Source organism: Lathamus discolor, chromosome 3 (genome assembly GCF_037157495.1).
Source record: "Lathamus discolor isolate bLatDis1 chromosome 3, bLatDis1.hap1, whole genome shotgun sequence".
NCBI lineage: Eukaryota > Metazoa > Chordata > Aves > Psittaciformes > Psittacidae > Lathamus > Lathamus discolor.
Window position 1 is genome coordinate 94,089,273 of NC_088886.1, and position 16,919 is coordinate 94,106,191.

Genomic DNA, 16,919 nt, shown 5'->3' on the forward strand with positions numbered 1-16,919 from the left:
CCCCTGCTTCCTCCTCTATGAAGACAGGCTGAGGGAGCTGGGGTTGTTCGGACTGGAGGCGGCTTCGGGAAGACCTTGCAACAATCTTCTATCTAAAGGGGACTCCAAGGAATCCAGAGAGGGGCTTTTTACAAGGGCCTGTAGGGACAGGACAAGAGGGGATGGTTTTAAACTGACAGAGGGGAGATTTAGACCCAACGTAGGGAAGAAATTCTTCACTGTGATGGTGGTGAGGCACTGGCACAGGGTGTCCAGAGAAGCTGGTGCTGCCCAACTCCTGGCAGTGTTCAAGGCCAGGCTGGATGGGGCTTTGAGCAACCTGGTCTAGTGGGAGGTGTCCCTGCCCATGGCGGGGGGTGGAACTAGATGTTCTATAGGATCCCTTCCAACCCAAACCATTCTATGATGATTGTGTAATTCTCCCTGCAGCAACTCTCTGTAGGGATTAGGAGCCGCTTATTTTTATGCCTTTTAAACTACGTGCTGCCATCACCTACACACGTTAGGGGCGTCTTACACAGCCCGAAGGAGCTCCCACTTCACCTGCACGTAACAAACACTTCCACCGAGCCAACGGCCGCGGCCCCTGCCGGAAGCTGCCCCGCGCCGTACCCGCCCTTTCCGCCTCCTGGGGCGCGCTGGCGCCGCCGGCCGCCACTTCCGGCAGGGTGATGGGGTGGTGGCGGTGGCCGCCGCCGCTGCTGCCGCCGCCGGAGCGAGGGAGGGCGCGCAGGACCCGGCGCCGTCGCTCTGGGGCCGGGAGCTGCGGCACTGCCACTTAGCGCTGCTGCGGCGGCGGCGGCGGCGGCAGGTGAGGTGCGGGGCCGTGCGGGGTGGGCCGCTCCTCTTCGGTCTTCCCCGCGGGGGTCGTGCGCCTCCCCACAGCGGAGCGCCGGGACCCCCCGGGCCTTGGGAGGGAAGCCCGCTGCTGAGCGGCTCGGTCTGCGGGCTGGCTCCGCTGTGTGTGCGGGCTGCGGGCGGGCTCCGCGGGGCTCGGGAGGGGAAGGGCTGCGCCGCTCCGGTGGCTGTGTTGTGGGAGAGCAGCCGCGTTTGCCGCAGGAGCGGGGGAAAAGCCTCTCGAATTGCCTGTTGTCGCTGAAATCCTGTCCAGCGTGGAGGTGCGGTCGCCACCCCGGGCGGGCAGACAGGCTGTCGACCGCGCAGCCCTGCGCTTTCGGAGCTGGCTTTTGAGGAAACCAGTTTGCTCAGACACTAAAAATCGTGCGTGTTTCTCGCTTAAGTTACTTCGTCCGGTGTGGAGCGGATGAAGTGGTTTAGTCCTGGTGCCTGGTTGGGTCGATGTCGTTCTGAGCTTTGTGTATGTTCTATTCAACCGTGATCAACCAGGAGAAAGCCTCGCTAGGAGACAGGGCGTGAGAGTGTGTGTCAGGGAGGAGGCAGGATCCGCGAGTGGGTCACACACCAGGTGGGTCGGGGCGTGCTGTTACTGTGCAGGTCTGGGAAGAGATGGAAATCGTTTGGGTTCTCACTACTGCTTCAGCCTGCACAGGGAACAGCACATCGCTGGGAGTGATGCTTTGTGTCAGTCTTGCAGTTCGATAACGAAGCAGTTGTACCAGGTCGAAACTGATATGCAGCTGTCTGATTTTCTTTGCCAATGGTATAAAATTGGTGGGTTTCCTGAGAGCAGAGTATTTAGTTCTGGGTAAAAATGGTTCTGAGCATGTAGGATTTGATAATTACGAGGCAAAGTGCTGTTACCCTGTTTGCATGCATGCTCTGCGAGGTTCAGGATTAAATGGAGGAGTGTGCCTGTGTGGGACAGACTGTGTGAATTTAAGGCTTGAGTGTGCACAGGAAGTTGAAGCACTGTTGGAACTGTTATCTGCTCAGTGTCTCAAATCTACGTCGCTAACACCTTAGATGGCCTTCTGTATTAATGATTCGTTTAATGATTGCTATTTTAAAGAAATAATTCAAAAGGGTAAGGTTGTTCAGCTCTGTAAGTTAATGGAAGAAGAGGCAAAGGAGAGGCAGTTTTAATGTTCATGTATGTATTGGTTTGTAACTGAAGTGGTCTCATGGTTTTGTATTTGATATTTCAGTTAGCAAAATTTGCTTTATAAAAACCCAATGCACGTTCTGTGTTGTAAGATGACCATTCTATGACTTGATGGAAGTTTCCACTTGTGCCACGTGTGCTTCATTTCCAAAGAGCTCCCATGTGCAGCTGGACATGGCGCCTGTACCACCTCCACAGCGCAGCTGATCGTGCTGTGTTCCGGAGTGGCAAGAGCTCAGCGGGATATTTCCTGGCATTTAAGTGCCCCTCATGTTTGGTAGGGGGTGCCTCTTGCTGGATATCAGAGGTAAGGAAATGCCTCTGGTCTTGTTTCTCCTTTGGCTTTCTGTGATATAAAAAAAGGTGGAAATAACTCACAGGATTCTGGTGAAATGATTTTTATACCCAGTGGAAGGAAATTCTTTGGGAAGTTTCGTAAGTTTTTTGTTGCGCAAGTGCTACTTAGACGTGAAGGGTACATTCTGTATGTTTGTAAAGAGCAAGAATTTTGAATTACGTTGTTTGCTATTTTGTGTGACCTTTTTGTTGGCCGGTTGGGGCCTTTTTTTGTAGTATAGAAGTGAAAACGCAGGTTAGCGTAAAAGTTGCAGTCTTTTCAGGCTCTATGCTATCACTTTGCTTTGTACAGAGCTCAGTTTTGCAGCCTGTTGAGCTGGTTGAGGTCCATAAACCATACTACTTTATACATGTTTATTTGATAACCGCATAACTTTTAAAACTTTTTTATTTCTAATTTATTTTAATGCCTCTATATGAAGAACTCTCATAGATTTTTCACTAGACCAGAAAGGTCAGGTTGTAAATGATTGTGGAGATTAAGAACAAGCACAGTTTCACTTCAGATACTGTTAATGGAGAGTTTGTTCATGTCCTCCTCTATTTCCATCCTAAGGTGAGAGTGTGGGAAGAAAGGAAGGCAATAAGAGGGGAAAAGCAGACCTGAGTTGTTTCACTGCTAGATTGAATAAGAATAAAGAGGAGCAGACATTCTGTTAGGAGATGGATATATTATTTCTTGAAGTTGGAGGAACAAATACTTGACACTTGACATTTAGCATGTGAAATGTTCAAGGTCTTGTACAAGTATTAATGAAATACTGTGAATTACATCCTAAGAGAAGTGGTTGGAGTACTTGATCAGTTGTTTAAAAATCACTTGAGTGTGTCTTGAATTATGGTGGTAGGATAAAAAAATGTTTTGTTAGGTGGCTAGTAGATTAGGAGTTGAGCTGCTCTAAGTGTTCACTTGAGTGTAGTACAACCCATTTGGTTTAATGAGGTGTAAAAGTCAGGGAGCAGTTAGCTTGCTGCAGTATGTAACTGCACTTAGTGGTTCTTAAGACAAATATTTTTAGCTTTCAGGAGGACTTTCTGTAGTAGCTGCTGTCGGTTTTGCATGGAGGCGTTCCAACATAAGGACTCTTCCAAGTATATGGAACTAGTCTTTGATTTTTACAGTATCAGTTCTATATTTTCCACAATGGAGCACTTCAGTAAATGATTCTTGAAAAGCATGTTTTCCTTGATGGTTTAAAACTTAAGACATGGAGTAAACTAAATGCATGTTACTATATGACATTTCCTATCTTACCTTCATAAATAGCATTAAGATGCTTGGGTACAGATGAAATACTGCTGATAATCTCAGTTACTAGAAATGTTACTGAAACAACTTGACAGCAAAGTCACTAAAACTGAATGCAAGTTTTGCAGAGATCTTTCTGCATTTGAAATTACTGTATGCTGGCTTCAGGAAAATACTTCGCCAATTTTTCAGTCTCATGGTGGGTATTGTGCTATATTTGATTAGTTTAACATACAGCATGGTAGTTATTGTATTACAAGCACTTGAAAAATCATGTATTGTTTTCGCAAGTGTTCTTGTGTTTACAAGATACTGTACTATATATGGTGGCATTTAGAAGGTAAGGATGAAGTCACTGTATACTGTATAGCAGTGAAACCTCTGGTGCTATTTGCTTGAAATAAGCACTGAAAAATTGAGTTTTCAGGAAGAGCAAGTGACTAGCTTCTGCTGCAAGTCAGCAGGGTGTCCAAGGGTTTTGATGCATAACAAGGCAGTGCTGTATGTTCTTTTTCCAGCACAGCATTACTAAGTTGGTATGTGACAATAGCTGCCTTATTGCAGGCTGGCCCAGTGCATGTTTTTGTGTATGGCTTTTTTGTGCTGTGGAGCTCAAATCTGGCTCTCACCCACATTGCTAACCAGCAGGCTTTATACAGAAAAACTTTTCCCCTGAAATGTGGGATGTTGTGCTCCTAGCCTAGCAGACCCAGTGAAGGAGGGGCTGAGTTGGAGCTGCCTGTATATGAACTTCAGCTTGAAATCTTATGCAAAGAACTGTAGGTTAAATCACTTGATATCTAATAGTTTTTCCAGTGTTCTTTCTAAAAGTCCTTCCAAGGATAGTGAGAATTGAGCTCTGGTGGGGGGGAAGTCAAGAGGCATGTCAGCAAAGAGAGCCACAGGTTTTCCCAGGCCCAGGAGGGCAGGTGCGGAAGCAGTGGTGGTGCTGGTAGTTTTGCACACGTGTCTGGAATAAACAAATCCAGACTGCATTCCGCTATCTGCTGCAGAGTAACTAGGATCTTATTTAACCCTTCAGCTGTGGTTCTGGTGTAATCAAGTTTTGTTTCTGTAACAAGATTGCAGCCTAATGTTAGTGTGCTATAATTACTACTTCTGCTTGGGTAGAGTAGTGGTAACAACTTTTTCCATATTTTTACTTCAGTATACTGACTCAAAGTGTGTATGCTAGGAAAGTTGGTACTTAATGGTTGACTGGCAGTAATTCAGTAGGGGAAAACATGATAGAATTACATACAATCATTTTGAGAGAGATTAATTTTCCGTATTTAAATACAAATCCAAGAAAAATATTGTGCTCATGACTAGGGTATACTCAGCCTCTCAGGAGCATCTCTTCTTAAAATGCCCTAACCAAATGGCAGAAATGTTCATGGCTTCTACAGTAACATTTTTTCTTTAAAAATACTTACACACATGTGCTTTAAGTTCATATTCAGTTGTGTTCGTGGTGTTAATTAAAAGGCTGTGGAAGGAAAAAGGGAAACAGGACACATGATACATGCTGCTGATGAGCTGACTAAGTATAACGTCACAGTAATCAACTAGCTAGCTACAAATGTTGCTGATGTCAGGCAAAAAAAGTGCATTTTGCCTTCTGATGCTTAAGTTTTTTGCTTGCTCTGTATTACTCATGCACGTTATTCATTACTGAGTAATGTTATCCATTATCTGGTTTAACCAATGAAACCAGTAATGTAGAAGGCCAAGTAGTTACCAGTGCTGTTTTCTTTCAAAAGACAGGTATGGTTTTCTAGGTGGCTTGGTCTCATCTGCTGTGTTCCTCAGTCTTGCTTTGCAGGCTGGTGGTGTTGGAGATACTACGTAGCATCCTTAAGCTTAAAAAACTAATAGGAGCTGTTGGCACAGAGATCTGTATTGTATTCCAGGTGCAAAGAATGTGAGGATAAGTGCTTTTTGCATTTCAAACTACGAAAGTGGCACTAAATGAGTAGTTTGAAGGAGAAGGCAGTTTCTGAGTTAAAAGAAATTGCCTTGTCATCAAAACTAATCTATTATGTTACTATTTTGACAAAATTAGCTACCTGCTGTGAGCAATGATACGTGTTTTTTGTTTTGTTTTGTAAGTGCTTGTTTCTCCTTTTGATTTCTTTATCTTTTCCAGTTGGTTAAATGTCTTTGAGAGCATTAGAAAACAGGAGCAGGTCCATTCAGGTGCATCTTAAGATTGATATAGACTCTCCCAGGTCCAGCCCATTCAGTAGTGACCTTTGATGAGTATGCTCATTCAGTGTTGTAAGGTTACTTCTGTTGCCTGTTTGGTAAGGGTTGATTTTTATTCCCTCAGTGCCAGATGAAGAAACACTAGGCTGGTGTTAGGCTACCTGACTTGTGACAAATAGACAGAATTCTTCTAGGTTAGGGAGAGTTTCCTGCCTTTGCCCTTTGCTTGAGTTAGAAGGCAAATCATAAGCTGAGTGTATTTTTGGTGAGTCTAAATTCACTGTTTTTGTAGAAAACTTCTGATTATTACAGTGTTATAAAATACACCATGATTAACTTTTTTCAGTATTCCATCTGTATTTCTGAGTAAGGAAAGCTTTAAATCCAGATGAGCAGCTCAAGTTTTGTTTGCTTGTTTTACTGGATGTTTTGGATTTAGTGTGAGAATAACGGTGATAATGCACTGATTAGTTGTTGCTAAGTAGTGCTGACTCTAATCGAGGACGTTTTGGTTTCCCATGCTCTACCAGTGAGGAGGTACACAAGAAGCTGGGATGGAGCACAGCCAGGACAGCTGACCCAAATTAGCTTAAGGGATATTCCATACCATAGAATATAATTCTCAGTATATAAACTGGGGGGAGTTTACCAGGAGCCACCAGTCACTGTTTGGGGACGGGCTGGGTATCAGCCAGTGGGTAGAGAGTGACTGTATTGTGCATCCCTTGTCTTTCTTGGATTTTATTCGCATCTCTCTTCTTTCATTATCTCCCTTTTTGTTGTCGTTATTGTTATTCTGTTTTACTTCATTTCAATTATTAAACTGTTATTATTCCAATCCATGAGTCTGGGTTGAGACTCTCATCCCCAGTCCACTGGGACAGGATGGGGGACTGTGCAAGCACCTGTGTGGTACTTAGTTTCCATCTGGGGTTAAACCACAACACTGGAGTCAAGTAAAAATATGTAGTACCAAAAAAGGTCAAATAACTGATCACTTATTACAAACTAAATTTCGTAATTTCTTTTGTTAATAGCTCTGTGAGCAAAGTAGTTGTTACAGTTGTCTTGAGCCAGACTTTCAAAAATAGTAAAATAACATAGAAATGAAAAAAACCCATTTCATATGGAGAAGGAAAAGTGCAGTAAATGCAGAGGTTCTAGTAGTGGTTTATGGATGTTTTGGCAACTGTTTAAATCAAGGTATTAAAGCTTATAGACATATTGACCATGTATGGAGTTTTGACAATTTAAAACTATGCATTAAGTACATGTCATTAATATACAGTCAACTCAAGAGAGAGTGTCTTCAGAAGTACCACTCCCATAAATCTGTTTTAAGAGCAAGTTAGATCTGTGGACTCATTTTCTTATGAACTATTTCTTTTTGCACTGCTGGGAAATATCATTGGAAAAATTGAATCTTCTCTAATAGAGAATAAAATAGGATGTGGTCCTATTATAAGCTGGAAGGAAAAAGTTGCATCCAATAATTAGGAGAAGAGCTATTTCTAACAGTAAGAGATATAGTATCTCTTTAAAGAGAGAAGTGAGAGGAAAGAGCTCCTGGTTTTGGGAGAGCTGTGCCCCTGAAAAAGATATACACCTTTGTTGAATATTCATGATGGGTTAGAGTACCTGTTCACTATATACAGAAGCTAAATAATAGATTAAATAGATCGTTCCCTTCTTTTCAGTCTGAAAACCTTGAGTGATGTATGTGGCATTGGTGTATTGTACTGTCTTGTATTTTCTGAGATCTGGTTAGCATGATTGAAGCATGCTAGTTAATTGGACTTTTTTTGAGTACCAAAGAAGAGTTGTGAAATGTTAGCTGTTTCTTGGATGGTAGCTGTACATAAACCACCAAATATAAATTATGCACAAATCCATTCTGTACCGCTGTAGGTCTTAAATATTGGATAAGCTTTTTATTACTTTGACATCACCAGTAGCCTTTTCAAGTTTTTCTGTGTATTCCACATAATGTTCTGTGGTTATATATTTTTTTTTTCTGGTGGTTGTTCTAAATTGTTCTGGTGACTTGACACCTCCAAGTAACTAAAATGTTCCTGAGATGTCTTGCCTTCATCTGACAATGTACTAGAGTCAAGAAAGCAGTTATTGAGAAATCTGTATGAAGACAAAACATATTTTCTGGAATTTGTGTGTTTTACCACATAACTTTTGAAGGTACTTTGGAATTAAAGCTAATGCTTAATTTTTAGTAATGTTATTTGGAAAGCTGAATATTTTAAAGTATTTGCAATATAATAAGCGTATAAATTACTCAGCTCAAACAAAGATATAAATGTGATGGCTGCACCATCAGCATATAACTGAGATGCCTCAGATCCATATTATTGTAGATACCTAGTCTTAGGTTTACTGGGGAAGGGCTTCAGGGGAAATGTCATGCCAGCAAAGCTTCAGTGTATTTTTTAAAACAGTGGAATGTATTGGACCTGTAATGTATTATTTTAGCTTTAATTTAGTTTTATGTGGTTGCTGGCTATACTTTCTTGCTTAGTTTATGAACTGCAAACAGTGGAAGAGACTAATGATTAAACTGGTATTTAAAAAGAGTAAACTTTGTTTTCCATCTCCTGGTACAATTGATAAACTCAATTTATTTTAACAAAATAATTAAAAAAAAAAACAACTTAATGAATTAAGCTTTTTGGTAGATTTAAATTTCTGTTTAGGAACAAGTGAGATAATCGTAATTTAGCTTTGTGTGAATAAAAATGTTTTACAAGCATTTTTATATTATTTACCTAATTAATTATATGCCTGGTTTTTAGCTGGCTCTTCTATAAAAAAAACTTTTGCTAATTAAGCATCTAAACACACAAAATACATTGGCATTTTGTTAATCTTTGTTAAACATTCAGGTCTTGTCTTTTTCTCCAATATGTGACAGGTCAATTTTATTGGCGTATAGAGAAGGATGATGGCAGGCAGTAGCCAGCTTTGCATTCGACGTTGGACTACCAAGAACGTGGCCAAGTGGCTGAAGGAAGAAGGCTTCTGTGAATATGTGGATGTTTTGTGCAATAGACACAGGCTAGATGGAATTACGTTGCTGACACTTACTGAGTATGATTTACGATCCCCTCCTTTGGAAATCAAAGTCCTGGGGGATATCAAAAGGCTAATGTTGTCCATACGCAAACTACAAAAGCAACATATTGATGTCCTAGAAGAGCTGGGTTACAACAGTGATAGTCATGTTGGCACAGGCCCAAGTGTTGGTTCACTACAGGGCACAGATTGGTTTTGTAATGGTGAAGTACCTCGGGACTATGATGGACCAATTACTGACTCAAATGGTGATCAGTATCAATATGCAAATGGAAAAAATAAGCACTCTACACGAAGACTGGACCCAGAATATTGGAAGACAATTTTAAGTTGTGTGTATGTCTTCATAGTGTTTGGCTTTACATCATTCGTTATGGTTATAGTACATGAGCGAGTACCTGACATGCAAACGTATCCACCTCTACCAGACATATTTCTAGATAGGTAAGAAATTTTCCTTTAAAACAAAATAGTAAATTGATAGTTAAAATATAGGCTGTCTTTTCTTCATTCTTAAAATTTCATGTGCTCTTGAAGATGCCTCTGAGAAATAGTAATTGGACTATACTAAACCCTTCTACTAAGACTGAAATGTGCATCAATTAGATACAGAGATTTAGTCTTCCTTAAGGGAAAATAATTCGAGCTGTTGATCTGACATACATATTTAATTCTACATCTTTAGCTAATCACAACACAGGCATTAATTTGTTTAACCTCTCATTCTAGTAGAAAGGGTGATGGTCAGCTGGCATAGATAAACAGCCATATGCTTTTTCTAAAATCCAAGTGCTGCTATGAAGTCTAACTTGTCTTGATATAGAAGATCTTTGAATGGAGGAATATTTTGGTCTGCTAGTGAGCAAGAAATTGAAAGAGAGTAGCATAGATAGTGTATTTTTGCTGTCTACCTGCTGTCAATTTGTTGAAAATGGTTTAGGGAGACTGAAGTAGACTGAATAGACCAGTATCTTTTTTAACCATAGAGTATCTGTGTACTAAAACAGTGTAGTGACTTACACAGTAACCACTCCTTTTTAAAGGAAATATTTCACTTCAGGCAAAAAAGAGACACAGTAGCAAAGGTGAAATTCAGTCATTGACTACAGATTTAATAGAGGATAAATACTCCCTTTGAGGAGATACACTTGCACCATAGAGGGCTTATTGCCTAGAGGGTTTTAAAAGAGTTAAGAGTTCAGTCTTTGTGATCTTATTACTGCCAGTAATTTCCATTTTCATTAATGTTTTTCATAATGCCAGTAGAAGTCTAATCTTTCAAGTAAGTGTGCAGAATCCCCAGTAAATGTAGATATAATTCAGCAAGTGGAGAGAGAACATGAGCTATGGCATTACTGGATTTTGTTCACAGGGTGGCACTACCATGGTATTCAGTGGGCAGGAGGATGGGGAGGTCAGAAAACAGCAGCTTGCAAAACAATGTGAGGAGATTACTACAAAGCTAGCATTTGAGCAGTGCTTTGCTGCCCCTTTGCATCAGGGAAAACACAAAGCTAGGAGGAGCAGCCTCTCTTGAAATCTGTTGATCTGTATTTTGGTGAATTTGTGGAGTGGAAGTTGTTACTGGTGCCGTGTGTGTGCAAGAAAGTCCTAAATCTCTTGACAAGCAAGGCCAAAAGACTTGCATATAGTGATTATTACTGAGATCTAACTTTGGAAACAGATCTTATTTTTCCTAATGCTTTTCTCTGTCATTTGGCTTTGTCACAAGTGTTTAGGATTTTAGACTTTGCAGCATTTCATTAATTGTGTTGACATGGCGTTCTTGCAAGCATAAGCAACATAACTGACATGATGCAAGTTTGTGTCAGAACAAAAAAGCCTGTTGAGAAACAATGGTAGAGGAGCACATCCTGTGAATAAATCGCACATGTAAATTAAGAGAGCATACTGGTCATTTTGTTTGACTTAGTGAATTATTTGTAAATGCTGAAAATAATTATTAGGAGATAATTTTTAATTAAGTAAAATTTCATTCTGTTTAACAAAAGAATTTTTGGCTGTAGTTTAAACTCTTGTCAGATTAATGCGAGTTAGTTTTGTAGTTAGAACTTTATATGCCTTCATTCTCAATACTGAGACTAGAAATAAAAATTAAGCCTTTGTTTTTTAAGTTAACTTCCTTGCTTCATCTTTTTTTGTTAGTGTCCCTAGAATCCCATGGGCTTTTGCTATGACTGAAGTATGTGGTGTAATTCTTTGCTACATTTGGCTGTTGGTTCTTCTGCTTCATAAACACAGGTACAGTATATAAAATTTGAATTAACTGGTACTCTGATTCAGAGAAAGGACTGTAACAAAAAGTTGTGATGATTGTTTAAGATTTTCCATTCAGTAGGGATATTATAAGCTTCTAATATGTCCTGGTTAAAAAAATGGGTTCAGGAGGAGTTAATCAAGAATGGTCACTTGTGAATCTTACAAAGGAATAATCTGAATTTACTTTTCTACCAAATCTCTATGTAGTTTCCTTCAGAACATAGGTATTTCAGAGAGCTGCCAGTATATACCCTCATACTCTAACAATTTTGTATATTAGAGAATACTGTGGAAATGAAATTCCACAGGATGACTGAGCCAGCCTGGCAGCTTGCTGTCATAAAATGGTAGAAAACCCTTTTGTGTGAGTGCATGTTTTTTGTTAAATTTTTACCAGTTTGTTGATTTTTATTGGTTTGTCAGCAGAAGGTGTGAATGCCAAAGCTAGGACAAGTGTAGCTGCAGAGGAGTGGAGCTATACCTTTGCATGACAATAAGCTTGCTACAGTGTCTCTCGCTGTCATGTGAAACAAGCAAGTACTGCTTTAAAAAAATAAAAATTAAACAACAAAATTACTGTGAAACTTGCAGCAATGATGACGGGACTGTATAGGTGTCATGGTTTAATTAATTTAATTTTATTAATTTGGGATGTGGGGAAATGTTTTTGTCATAACCTTCCTGATTTAAAAATACAGTATGTTAGGATTGTTGCAATCAATTCCTATGTACTTTCCCCAGATCTATACTTCTGAGAAGGCTGTGCAGCCTCATGGGGACAGTGTTCTTATTACGCTGCATTACAATGTTTGTTACCTCACTCTCTGTGCCAGGCCAGCACTTGCAGTGTACTGGAAAGGTAAAAACTTAAAATGCTTTAAATAATTTATTTATATATTTTTTTATATATATGATTAAGATTGGTGTGACCATAACGTTGTATGTGTGTTAGTAAGAACAGTGATGTTCTCTCCTGTTCCACTCATTATGGAATGCCCCTTCGTTAATTGCCATTGTCCTTAGGAGTCTTAGAAGCACTTGCCTCTTTGGAGAGGAGATAGTTACTCAGGGAGGGGTGTTGAGAATATTTTACAATGTAAACTGGAGAGAGTACCTTGGAGAGGCATGCATTTAAGATATTGACTTCATGAAGAAAGGCTGAAAGTGGAGTAATTGCATCTGTCTTGTTGGATGCTGAAAAAAACCCCCTCAAACTCCTTTTATTTCATCCCTTCTAATAAGGGGCATTCTATAGAACATGGGATTTTGTGGTTTTATCTGAACCTCTAGTTAGAAGAGGGTTGAGCTGAATATATTGGAAATTTGACAAGGACACATTGGGAGGTTGATAACTTGCATTTTAATGAAAGACCCATAATAAATACATGATAAATGTATTAAATAAGCATAGTGTTATAAAGCTAACTTTCAAGACAACTGCTCAGGAAGTGGGGTTAGAACATAGTAAATGTTAATATTGCTGTCTTTCAGTTGTATGGCAATGTTTGGGCAAAACTCCAGCGGGCATTTGCAATATGGAGTGGTTTTGGCATGACTCTGACCGGAGTACATACGTGTGGAGATTATATGTTCAGTGGCCACACTGTCGTCCTGACAATGCTCAACTTCTTTGTTACAGAATGTAAGTACAGAGCATCAATACTTAAATGTCCTTAAGTGTTAAGAATATGGGCTGCTTGCTGTCAACCAAGGGTGCAAGAGTACAAATACTTAAATGTCCTTAAGTGAGTAGCTGGTGCTTGACCTCCTCAAAAAGTTCAGTGTGTAACATTTAAGCAAACAAATAAAATAGCTGTGCCCTTTCTCAGGTTTGAGACAGTTCACTTACAGGCAGGAAAGCAACAGCACCTAGATTAGTGGAGAGATGAATAGGGCACATTTGAAAGAACACCTGAGCCAAGAAAATTAGAAAGGCTTTCTAGCTTGCTAATGAGACAGTACTAGGGAAGATACTTAAGATTGTCTGTTCCTGTGCACTTCCCTACATACCTGACACTGATCCCTGTTAGGCAGAATACCTGGCTGTACATTTAGAATAATCCATAAAGCCGAACTACCAAACCTCATAATGAATGAGAATATATGAAACAGTAGTGCTCTTCTGTAAATACAAAGTATGATTTGATATGTTTTGAACAGGATTATGTGTTTTATGATGTTTTTTCACTTAGTACATGGAGAAAAAGTGTGGTTTTCATTAAAAGAAGTTGGTTGAACAAAGAATTCTGCTTTGTGTAGTCCTAAACCATTTTAGGATACTCTGTTCATAAATGCTTAATAGCTGTATTTATAAATGAAGTTATGAAGTGATAAGACATTTATGATTTGTGCTGTTGTTTTTGTTGGCTTTATTGGACCTGTAGATTTAAACAATATTTCCACATGGAGACAGTAAGTTCATCACATTTTTGGATGAAAAAATCTGTAGAAAACCTTGAAATATCTAGGCCTGGATTTCATAATTACCCAGATTTTTTGAGACGTTCAAGGTTAGTTGTTTTCTGTTTTCTTCTAGATACGCCAAGGAGCTGGAACTTCTTGCACACCTTGTCCTGGGTCCTGAATCTCTTTGGAATCTTCTTCATTTTGGCTGCACATGAACATTACTCTATAGATGTCTTCATTGCCTTTTACATCACTACAAGACTCTTTTTGTATTACCATACATTGGCTAATACTAGAGCATATCAACAGAGTAGGAGAGCAAGGATCTGGTTTCCTATGTTTTCTTTTTTTGAATGCAATGTTAATGGTACTGTTCCAAATGAGTATTGCTGGCCTTTTTCAAAACCTACTATACTGAAAAGATTGATTGGCTGAAGAGTGTGTAAGTCAGTTCACATTTTTATGAAGCTTATGACTAAGATCCTACAAGGCTAGTGTGTGTGTATGTGTGGGGAATGTAAAGTAGTAATTTTCACTCTGTGATCTCCTTCCCTTTGTCTTTGATTCTTAGCCATAAGATGGTGTTCCCATGCTCACAGGGCTGTGTTTTGTTTTCTTGTTGCTAAAATAGAAAACAATGGGGACTGGTAAAGGCTATCAGTGAACCATGAATATAAACCAGAATAATGTTACCCTTACTAAGGTTCTTTGTGAATGTTTATGTAACTTTAACCTCAAATACTGCTTGTACTGAATATAATGGGGTTTTTATTTACAGGTCCAAATAATCTGTTATTTGACATGCCAGCCTTTACCTTTACTTACTAAAAAATTAGAACTTTATGAAGACTTTCTTTTAAAAATCGTAAATGTAATTTCAAAACAAACTCTGTTTATACTTAAAGATTGAGGAGTACTGTGTCATAATGAAGAAAGCAGTATTGTTCCTTGCTAAAAGGGTCTCTTAACTGTTAAATCAACAGTACAAATGGTCTGCATACAGGTTGCCAAAAATGAAAGTCTGCCTTGTGACTATGCAGTGATGATGTTTTATTTTAATAAGAGCTTATTTAGTCTAGTCTATCAGTGTGTCTCTATGGTTATTCTAGCACTTGGAACTTTTCCCTTTTGTGTTTAAATAAATGAGTTAAAGTAAAAATGCTACATCTACTGAAAGTAAAGTTAATTTAGTGTTAGTGAGTTTAAAGCCACAAAATAACTTCTGTGTGGTTTTAATTGCTTTATACCCAAACCTGTGCATGTTTTTTAGGAGCACCTCTTTAACATTGGAAAACCAGAAAAGTTATATTCATATATCTTACTGTCCCATAAATGGATGGGGAAAATGCATGTAGTAACTCTTTCAAGAAAAGTAATAATAGTGAGTATTGGAAATAGTGCTCATATTGATGTATGTTTTAGCACTCTGGTGTCAACAATATGGTGACTATCTCTGGATATATATACACAGTATATTTGCTTATTTATATAAACACACAGAGTATATGTTCTTTTAACAAGCATGGAAAGAGACTAGTTCTTAAGTTGCTCATGTACTGCACTGAAAGCTAAAAGTACCATAAGCAGTTGAGTTTTGGTTGTTAAAAAAAAAAAAAAACAAACCCAAAACACACACACACAGAATCCCAAACACAGCAACATACCTCCCAAACCCAGTCTCTGAGTCTATGATGCCTAAGCAAGGTTCACAGAGTTTGTGATCTCTTATTCAGTCATTTGTAAGGGGACATTACTGATGTTGTCCGTAAAGACCTGAAATCAGATTTATGCTAAATGAAAATTTCCAGGTAAATGGTGCAAATTATAAAAATGGTGCAGACCTTTTAATTTGGTCTTATGTTACTTTTTTAACCTAATTTAGCTCCTATTCCACAGAGCAGTTGTGCATCTTGGAGTATCTCTGTATTGAGCACACATATGTTGTACTACTCTGCAGACTTTTATATTTCTAACATTCCAATTTTTAAGCAAAATTTCAGGTGTAATACTATATTATTCAATCTGCCATAGACTGATGGCTCTTGCCATCCAAACTGGGGGAGTATGCTTTCACTTAAGAAAAAAATGAGAAAATATTCTGAAAGACTTAAAGACTTTTCAGTTGCTGTTCTTACTTTTCTGATTTCAGAAAGGCAATCTGAACATTCCTCTTGAGACTTTATAAGAAGAGCTCTATTTGTTAATTTATATTTGCCTTTTCAATGCACACACAGTTATGAATAAGGGTTTTTTTTTTTTTAACTCTAGGAAACATCTGTTCTCAGGAAGTGCAGAATTCTATTCTGAATTACAACATGTGGTGAGGTATGCACTTAAACTTGCAAAGCTGTTGATTCTGAAAAGAGCCATGGCAGTGCTAACCGGCATAGCCATGTCTAAACTGAAAAAGTACTTTCCTACTTAGACATGCAGGAGAATTTTCAAGTACAGCCCAGTGTAACAATGTTTACATAAAGTAAAGCTATCATTTCAAAACTATTTTTAATGAAGTTCATACAGTTAAAGCATAAAACTTCTCTCTTTGTTCTAATTTTTCAAATTCTGTTAAGTAAATCCATGTTTTAAATCAGTATTGCCTATCAGTTCTTTTTAAAGGGAGCTTGTTCTTTTGTGCTGATTCCCTTGATGTTAAATATCCGAGTCCAAGGTAAGTAATGAGACACTGGTTTTGTGAGCATTGAAGTGGGTTAAAAGATTGTCAGGATAATTGCCCTCTTCAATTTTGGAAGTTCATTTGTCTGTCTATAAACGTGCACGAGCAAGGCTTGAAATTGATTGATATAGGATGGGAAAATCTGATCTAACATGCAAAAGAGCACAGGTCGGTCTGTAAAGTTGGTAATGTAAGCTTTTTGTTAATTAAATGGAAACCAGTTGCAAGTAACTGACAGGCTTAAAGTTCTGTACCTCCTTTTTCAGGAGTCAGTGTTTAAAAAACATTGCTGCTTCTCTATCGCTGACAAGCGCTTTTAAGTAAAGGCAGCAGAGCATCATTTGGCCTTGTATTTAATGCTAAGTATGTTCAGGGCTCTCCTCCTCCCTTTTGTTCATGCACCAATCTTTTTGCTGTCCTTTGATTTGTTGCATGTGTTTTGTGTTAAGTCATTTTCTGTGGCCTGTGGGAGCACACACATAATCTGAAATAAGAGTAATTAATGAATTACTGCATTATGTCAGCAAGTACAAGTGTCGAACAACATTAGTCTAGTACTACAAAGTGCACAATCTAATCAAGTAGAAAAGTCTTAACTGAATAACTCTGGATATAAAAAGGAAGGGGAGGATCACTTT

General features: G+C 39.0%; 1 protein-coding gene across 3 annotated transcripts; it reads left to right on the plus strand.

Annotated features, from left to right (window-relative positions):
- The first annotated feature begins 639 nt into the window (after nucleotides 1-639).
- On the plus strand, nucleotides 640-15,438 carry SAMD8 (sterile alpha motif domain containing 8). 3 transcript variants are annotated; one of them, XM_065670675.1, is made up of 6 exons: nucleotides 640-811; nucleotides 8,761-9,365; nucleotides 11,088-11,183; nucleotides 11,943-12,060; nucleotides 12,693-12,843; nucleotides 13,738-15,438. In XM_065670675.1, exons 2-6 carry the CDS (start codon nucleotides 8,788-8,790, stop codon nucleotides 14,040-14,042), a joined length of 1,248 nt encoding a protein of 415 aa, XP_065526747.1. In that variant the 5' UTR covers nucleotides 640-811; nucleotides 8,761-8,787; the 3' UTR covers nucleotides 14,043-15,438. The 3 variants fall into 3 exon arrangements, with proteins under 3 accessions (XP_065526747.1, XP_065526748.1, XP_065526749.1); XM_065670676.1 differs by lacking the exon at nucleotides 640-811 and adding an exon at nucleotides 2,158-2,330; XM_065670677.1 differs by lacking the exon at nucleotides 640-811 and adding an exon at nucleotides 7,983-8,030.
- The last annotated feature ends 1,481 nt before the right edge of the window (nucleotides 15,439-16,919 follow it).